The following is a 9,288-nucleotide window of genomic DNA, read 5'->3' on the forward strand; positions in this document are numbered from 1 at the left end:
TTTCGTATCATTTTGACTCAAAGACTCGTTAAAATTGAATAACTCTTAAACTTTTTGATCCACAATCTCTCTCTCTCTCTCTCTCTCTCTCTCTCTCTCTCTCTCTCTCTCTCTCTCTCTCTCTCTCTGTGTGTGTGTGTGTGACACAAGTATTTTCAAGTATACTGATATTCATGTACGTTTTATTTAATTCTAAAGATAACATCAAATTGTGTTACGTCATAGTAAAAAAAAAATATTTAGTCTGGCATGGCTCCAGTATTAAGAAATTACTAATGATATGTTTACATCGAGCCAGTAATTGAATCGTGCACACTCAGTATATCTAAATATATCACACTCTCATAGGTGCGAATTTACGTCCTGAACACACAGGGGATTCCCCAGCCGCATTTCCTTTCCGCTTGTATGTGAAAACAGAATGAATGATAACGTTGCAGACGAAAGGTAAGTTCATGGTTTGTTACGTTGTGGTGTGTTTTTAGTCGTTTTTTTTTATTTTGTCCATCTTTCTCCACATGTTGCCTAACTTATCTTTTCATTTTTACAAGTAACGCTGAATTTGTGTTTTTCCTCTGAATTCTTAGCTGGTTTAGTACATCCATTTTACGTGCGCCTGGGTGATATATTTCTGAATCACTGACACTTATGCGCATTATACAACGCGTATTCATTAAACAGAGTCGTGAACATTTATTTCCTCAATGGCTGTAACCATGCTCTATCTCAAAGAGTAACAACTACACCTATCTCTGTAGCCCAATCTCTACCCAGAGTTATCGTTCCTTACACTCACACGTATACCTCTGTTAACGTCTCAAAATAAGCAATGCTATTCCACATGTAAATCCGCTTCTTTTTTTTTTTTTACGGCTAATAAAACTAAGAACTACTTTATGAAATATTGGGGAAATGTAGGACAAGAAACTATTTGTAGATTTTTTTCCCATTACTATATATTCTTCATGAAAAGGCCTGGTGCAATAGAACAACCCAATATCCACGTTTCAACCCAAATCAATGCTTCTTGTGTCACAAAAAGACTTGACATCTGCTCAGTATTTATTTATTTACGTATATTTTTGTAACTGAAGTCAAAACCATACTTTATTTGAGCATACGTGCCATTTTACAAAAATCTTGTAAAACCCTTGAGACGTTGACAGAGGTGCAAGTGAGAGCAAGGAACGACAACTCTGGGTAGAGATTGCCTGTAGCCTACTTCTGTAGAAATTGTTTACATCTGATATTTTATATATACCCTTTCCCTCTCAAATATCTAGACTCGTGCGATTAAATGAACATTTTAATTGTTTGCAAATCTTTTTGTAATCATAAGCGATGAGTGCCTTTAACCATTTTTGTTCTTTGCAGAATGAATCGAATTAACACCAATGGGTACCCTGTGTTCACCACGTACAGTTTGCAAGACCAGGAGAAAGTTCGTTACATCGTGGAAATGATGACAAGCATCCTAGGAATAAGGGTGTTTGACCCTGAGAATGATGTTCAACCTGGCGAGTCCATAATAAGGAAGATAATCGAAAACGGCATCGAAAAATCTAAAGCTTCGGTTTTGTTTATTAGCAAAAACTTTCTGAAAAGTGGTTTGTGTAAATTCATAGCGGATAATATTCTCTGGAGATATATCATCACCAAGGGAAAATACAGAGTTATTCCGATTGTTCTCGACAAATGCAAAGTTCCTCGATCCTTCAGGGTGTTGAATTGTATATATTGCTGGAAATATGAATTGAAGGTACAGAAATACAACGCAACAGTACTCGATTGCCTGGTGCAGCTAAAACGAAGATTTATCAAGGCACTGAAAGGTATTTGGGAATCTTCCAAAATTAATCAATCAGTAGTAAGCCTCCCTTAAATTTGCCATTTTTAGTTTATTGTACGGTACTTGTTATTCCTCTACCCCCCCCCCCCTCCCCACAACAAAATCTTTCTCGGAAAACAAAACATGAAGCTATATCTAGGGTGAATTCGCGTAATAAATAATCATTATGATACAAGTTATTCCATTAAATATACCAACATTATGTCAAATCATTTCATTGGAATTGGCAGACTGGGGTCACGCGTTTGAACACTAACAACATTAGAAATCTAGCGGTGAATTCATTTTAGAATTAAATGTACATGGATATGGTGAAAATGAAAGTACACACACTATATCGAACATGCATCTAAATTTATATCCTGCTATATGAATTAATTATAGCCCCCCCCCCCCCCACTCCATTTATTTTAATATGCTTCCCGTGAGGATCCGAGTTAGAATATATTGTAAGCCATCAATACCCCTTGCTTGTCATAAGGGGCGACTAAATTGGGTGGGCCTTCGGATGAGAACGCAAAAACCCAAAGCCCCTTATCACAGCAGGTGTGGCACGATAAATAAGCGCCGAGCAAAACGTTTGCAGTCTTTCACCGGCAATGGTGAGGAATGAGTGCAAAATTCTCGTGGGGATGTTAAACAATATATATACAACTAACCAACTAATACTCAGTTTTCATGATTACCAAACGTCATATAGGGACACACAAATTTAGTAAGTTTATGATTATTTGATAATACAATAGCTCAAACAAACATCAATAATCACCATCTCTCTGTGATAAAAGTATCACTCGTGTAGAAGAGGAAATAAATAATAATTTGATATTTAAATCAATGGCATAATTTAAACAAATTAATGTCCGTATGGATCCGGGTTAGAATAGGTCCTCGGTACATGTACCCCCTTGCTTGAAAGAGGCGACTAAATGAGGTGGTCCTTCGGATGGGACCGCAAAAACCGAGGTCCCGTGTCGCAGCAAGTGAGGCACGATAAAGATCCCTCCCTGCTCAATGACCATAAGCGCCGAACATAGGCCTAAATTTTGCAGCCCTTCACCGGCAGCGGTGACGTCTCCATATGAGTGAAATATTTTCGAGAGGGACGTAAAACAATAAAAATAATCAAACAAACAAATTACCCTTGATATGGTCAGCTTAAGGTATACGACCGGCCAATATAAACAAAATTTACGCTTTCATAACTTTTATTAATCAGTCTATACATCTTGCAATTGTACCCACCGAAGCGTTAAATGAATGAGAGTACTAAACCCCCGCACGCGTAACCCGGACGCAGTTTTTTCAAGATTGAGCGGAAGTATAAATGTCTAGGGGTTGCGTGATTGGCTAATATCAAGAGTGAAATTATTTGGAATTGAAAGAAATATTATAGAGGTTCATAATACATGTAATTGTAAGGATGAAAATTTATCGCACAAAATCGAGAAATGACTGAGAAAATTACCATGGTAGGGGTTTGCTTAAAATGAAGGGTGTAATTTACTGCAGATTGCTATGTGTTGTAAAAAAAAAAAAATACAAAAAAAGTACAAATATGGCCTATAAAAGGCACGGGACCCTATATAATTTTTGTCGTTTTTTATCAACACTTGGAATGAACTTTGAAATGTTTGTGGTCATTTGTTTAAAATCAATATAGTTAATTAGTGAGAGGGCCAAAGGTTAGCATTGAGGTCTATGGGAAATGAATTGGTACTCTTTTCCCTTAAACAGAATACTGAACATACATGTGTACCTCCATCACAGAAGAGCTGATGACTCAGAAATTCAGAAATTGCACATCATCATTGATATACTTGTGTTACTTAACTCAGTGGATGTGGATAAAGATATTTTGAACAAGAATGAATTTGGCCAGTATAGTAGACAATTCAAAGACATATGTTATCATGTAATTAATTAACATCAGATTATTTGATACTCTTTATCAATATTTCTGTATACATTTGTACATGTTTCATAAATTCTCCCTTCAATGTTAAAGATCTGTATGAGCAAAGCCGTGGTATGGGCTGAACCAAGAAAGACAACTCTATTACGACAAGCGTTCTCGCCCCCCCCCCCCCCTCTCTCTCTCTCTCTCTCTCTCTCTCTCTCTCTCTCTCTCAGCCATCTTACCATCTTAACTTACGGCACATTTTAAAAAGTGTCTACACTTTAAGTCATCCTACGCTGAGTGTGTCGCATTTTTACCACCGCTACCTACAGAGACAGATGAGGATTGGATCCAGAAATTTTCCCAAGGATGGGGGTTACTACGTAATAGTGTACCTTTTTCACCCCCAAAATGGCCGGGGGGGGGGGGGTGAGAGGTGAGGTTGCAACTCTCATAGCCCCCTCTAGATCCGCCACTGTCAGATATCTACATCGATGTTTTGACATTGTCAATTTTTTTTCCGTTTCCCTCCACGTTTTGAATATCTCCCGAGGAGTTACATAAATTCACTTCTGCCCAAATTGATTCCCAAACACATTTATTTTGAGTTGTTTGTGGTCACGGAAGAGAGTTTGGAAAACAGAACACTTTTGCATGTTTTGGGTTCTCTTGGGAGTGTCTCAGAGAAATTAGGATTTACGTTTTCTAGTCGATGTGACCACGGCTGACTCTTACTAGGAAGGAATCTATAGCCCTGGCCCCAGGATCATGTAACAAACTCAGACTTAAGTCAAAATTTCAATCACATGTAAAACATTCATTACTTTTGAAATGAAACTCTTAATTTGCATACACCAGAAATTCAATGAAACAATATTGAATAGCAATTTTATTTTGGAATGATCGACTTCTCAATCATTTCATCACAATATTCAGATTTTGACTTAAGCTTAAGATGTTTCATGATCCTGGGGCCTGGAATAGTACCAAATGAATCTAAACAGGTGTGATAATATCAATAGCTGGTATTAATTTTGATCTAATCACAAAATTCAACATAAACACGGTGCTTGGACATGAAATTTAGTATCAAAGCATCTATTTTGATGAATATTCATATAATTTAGTATTAAAACATGTATTTTGATGAATATTCAAACTAATGATGCTATTTATACATGATTCGTTTTTATTTCAATATATCTTGTATTTTTATGCTAAACATCATATACATCTCATTTTAGATTAAATGTATTTGGTAATCTTATTATGTAGTAAATGAATATGAATATCTTTTGTAGTAAATAAAATAAGATAGGATATCACTTTTATAGCAAATAAAAGAAATCTTATTTTTGTAGTAGGTATTTAACACACGAAATATCTAAGGTGGTTTGGGTTTACATCTTAGAATAAATTTTGGAGTGGTCATATAATATGTTCTAAGATACAGTTCTAAGATACATCTTAGAACATATCTTAAAAGAAATCTTAAGATAGCATAATTAACATACACACGGGCCCTTTTCTGCGATCGAAACTATTTCGTATAACATTTAAGTAAGTTTGCAAAATTGAATTCCCATGGTTTAAGATATATCATCATTGTTATATCATATTGTCTTTGTCATGTTAAGTACGGAGTAATCATTGGTTGATTGGTTGTATATTGTTTAACGTCCCTCTCGAGAATTTTTCACTCATAAGGAGACGTCACCATTGCCGGTGAAAGGCTGCAAAATCCAGGCCTGTGCTCGGCGCTTACGGTCTTTAAGCAGAGAGGGATTTTTGCGGTCTCATCCGAAAGACAGCCCCATTTAGTCGCCTTTTACAGTGCACGACAAGCAAGGGGTACTGAGGGCCTATTCTAACCTGGATCTCCACGGGACGGTTAATCATTGGTATATCATGTTAAATTCTCTTTGTAATGTTAAGTAAGGATTAATCCTTGGTACATATATATATATATCATGTTCTCTTTGTAATTTCAAGGTCCTCGTCTTGTGTTCCGAAGACTTAAAGACGTGAAGACGAGCACACACGGAAAACACATTCTCTGGCATCTTCGCAGTATCATGAAAAGAGATCGAATTCTACGGGAAAAGAAAAATTCTCCCACAATATTTGGGTTATGGCGGCTTGTGAATGTTAGCAAACATTGTATATTGACGTGTAAATACGGGGACTGTACATTTTCGTGTAGTGGGGAGAACTTTAAAAAACTTGAAAAACACATAGGAAAGTGTTTGTATGTACCACTTCAATGTCCAAACAGATTTTGTTTATTCAGAGCAAGAAAATTCGTCATGAAAAAACATTTGGAAAATTGTAAACATTTCATTGAGAAATGTCCAATCGAACGTTGCAATGTTAAAAAGCAGCGACAAAATATGGCCTCACACATGCGGAAGTGTCCAAATAGGTTAGTTCCATGCGAAAACAAATTATCCGGTTGTCCAGCAGTTGTGCCGTTCAAAGAACTACAAAATCACATTCGAGACTGCTCGTGGTCACCAAAGCATTGTAAAAATTGCGGCAATGTATTTCTGAGAAAAGAAAGTGGAGAGCATGCTTGTCCGTTGGCCATTATTGAATGTCCAGATTGTGGGGCAGGAGTTGCAAGGAAAGACATGGAAAAACATCATAAAAAGTGTCATACCAAGTGCTGCTCTATGTGCAATGAAACTTTTGCCAAGAATCATCGGTGCCTTTTAAGAAAGTGCCAGTTTGACTTCTGTGATTATAAAGATACCCATTTAAGGGTAGAGGAACATATGACAAAATGTAAATATAAGCCAGTGGTATGCAAGCATTGTGGCATGTTCGTTCCATCAAAGAATTTTAAGATACACCAGGGAGAATGTAAAAACATTGTTGTGTGCAGGAAGTGTGGAATCAGAGTACAAAGGTAAGACATGTATTGCTCTCTTTATTTACCACCCTCCCCCCGTTCTTGTTCATTTACAGCCATGTACTGACATCTTACCGTCTGTTTTTTATTCATTTAACCAAGAATTCATATTCAATATCATGTCCTATTTAGATCTTGTCTGGTTGTCCATGAGCGGCTGCTTTGTACAGCTAACAGGAACCGTCCTTCGTGTCTACTATGTGAAAGACTTGTCAATTTAGAAGGCTTGATTAATACCAAAGAGGATATGGAAGTACACCATAGCATGCATCAAACGCCATCAATTCCAAATCACATCGCTGAATCAAAGGTAAGTATTACATGCATTCTCAATTTTATGATTTCAGTGTCGTTTGTATAATCGTTAGTTTTACGATTGCTTGTAATGTTTTAGGGTGGTTGCACCCCTCTTTCCTTATTCGAACTGCCACCTGGATAAGTCCAGATTCGAACTGCCACCTGGATTAGTCCAGATTCGAGAACAATTTGATTTCAATGATGAAGGATAACATATCCTATAATTTATGTTTTGCATTAACAGTCTGATGAACCAAAGGACACCGAATCATTGAAAACATCACATGATGAGGATGATGGGCGTTATACAGCACTATACCTGGATCATATTAACCATTCTCCGAGAATTGATAAAAACCAACAAGAAAAAGAAAGTTCGACCTTTCATAGAAGTGGCTCTCACTGTACAGAGAGTCGTAAGCGGTTTGATAAAATCTTGAGGCTTATTGAACTTAATCAATCAGATTTAGAGAGAAACGGATCATATCGACGGAATAAGAGTGCAAAACAAATTCCTTCGAGGAGATAAAATGTGTGTTTATCACAGGGGTTTGCTCCCGTTAAAAATCATATTGTAAACAATATTATATTTTGATAGAATAAATTTTAGAATTAGAATAGGTCATTGATTGAATTTTTTGAACAGGGATCAACAACCCCTGTGTGTTTATCAATGATATCAATCAGTTCTGTTATTCCTAATTTTGTTCTTGCTTTAACGACAAATGATACAGCTCCGATATTTGTGTCTTGGATTGTTTGTTAGTGATTTGTTTGTTTGTTGGATTGTTTGTTAGTGATTTGTTTATTTCTTGGATTGTTTGTTAGTGATGTGTTTGTTTATTTCTTGGATTGTTTGTTAGTGATTTGTTTGTTGGATTGTTTGTTAGTGATTTGTTTGTTTATTTCTTGGATTGTTTGTTAGTGATTTGTTTGTTTGTTTGAATGTTTGTTAGTGATTTGTTTGTTTATTTCTTGGATTGTTTGTAAGTGATTTGTTTGTTGGATTGTTTGCTAGTGATTTGTTTGTTGGATTGTTTGTTAGTGATTTGTTTGTTTATTTCTTGGATTGTTTGTTAGTGATTTCTTTGTTTATTTCTTGGATTGTTTGTTAGTGATTTGTTTGCTTATTTCTTGGATTGTTTGTAAGTGATTTGTTTGTTTCTTTCTTGGATTGTTTGCTAGTGATTTGTTTGTTTCTTTCTTGGATTGTTTGCTAGTGATTTGTTTGTTGAATTGTTTGCTAGTGATTTGTTTATTTCTTGGATTGTTTGTTAGTGATTTGTATATTTCTATAACGCAAGTACATGAACGATAACTGACTGAAAACTTCCAGTACTTTATCATGTAGTACGTTGGAAAATCCAGCGTTTTACGTAATAAAACAGTGTAATTTTGTAGACTTCTATTTCATGTAAACAAGGGTCATATTACATATCCCAGTTAAATTTGTTATCATTGAGATTTGGGGCATAAATTATTTAGAATTAATGGTTTTAGCTATTTCATTAAATCATCTTTCGTGGAATAACTGCCTCCCGTTGGACCTTCGTGTTAAAGTTTCATTAGCTGTTTTTATAAAACAACTTAAAACATATCTTTTAAAACTAGCATTTTATTTGTAATTCGGAATTTATGTATGTAGTTATTTAACAAACAAAAAATACTTCAGTTTTAGTATAATTGTATGCCCTTTTCTATGTATTTATTGTTCTTTGTTTTAGTTTGTTTTTTATTGTTTTACAGATAAAGCGCTTTGAGGTAACGGTCTTAATTTGATAAAGCGCTACATAGATTTACAATACTAATGATAATAATTCACATTGTTTAACCTTTCTCTGCTACATCTTAAAAGACCAGCGCATGCGTTGTGGGGCTTTTTCCGAAGAACAGAAACAAAATCACACCAAATAATCATAAATTTATTCAATAAATCAAGAGAATAAGTTTGTATAGCTCAATACCCTCTGTTTCACCATACACATTTATCAACACGTTCAATATCATTCAGTGGGTTATGTTGTCTCGGGGGTTGATATCGTAACGAAATATTTGTTTATGTAAAAGCCTTTGAAAACCAACAAAAATAACGATGTACATATGTGAGTTGAGTCCCCCCTCCCCCATCACTTCCTGATATCGATGCAAAATGTACCAATGTGCGTGTATTTATAGACTGATATGAAACTACATTGTTTTCACTGATTTCCTTAACTAGATATCGTACAGTGTGAAGGACATGTGAGTTTCATTGGACATAGTGCGAACACCAATCGATTTTCTTGAACATAACTACCTTATGAACTGTAAAACAATGCTGTCTTGTTTCAC

At 35.6% G+C, this 9,288-nt stretch overlaps 1 protein-coding gene across 1 annotated transcript; it reads left to right on the plus strand.

Moving 5' to 3' along the window:
• The first annotated feature begins 314 nt into the window (after positions 1–314).
• LOC125668377 (uncharacterized) lies at positions 315–8,355 on the plus strand. Its single transcript, XM_048902502.2, has 5 exons — positions 315–447; positions 1,375–1,832; positions 5,742–6,657; positions 6,793–6,970; positions 7,202–8,355. Exons 1-5 carry the CDS (start codon positions 422–424, stop codon positions 7,484–7,486), a joined length of 1,863 nt encoding a protein of 620 aa, XP_048758459.2. The 5' UTR covers positions 315–421; the 3' UTR covers positions 7,487–8,355.
• Positions 8,356–9,288: the final 933 nt, after the last annotated feature.

Source organism: Ostrea edulis, chromosome 4 (assembly GCF_947568905.1).
Source record: "Ostrea edulis chromosome 4, xbOstEdul1.1, whole genome shotgun sequence".
NCBI lineage: Eukaryota > Metazoa > Mollusca > Bivalvia > Ostreida > Ostreidae > Ostrea > Ostrea edulis.

Bases quoted from the DNA above. Each gene is read 5' to 3' on its own strand.
- LOC125668377 (XM_048902502.2), top strand. From the start codon at position 422: ATGAATGATAACGTTGCAGACGAAAG. The intron at 1,833-5,741 runs GTATTTGGGAAT...TGTAATTTCAAG, and splicing joins ATTTATCAAGGCACTGAAAG to GTCCTCGTCTTGTGTTCCGA. The intron at 6,658-6,792 runs GTAAGACATGTA...TGTCCTATTTAG, and splicing joins TGTGGAATCAGAGTACAAAG to ATCTTGTCTGGTTGTCCATG.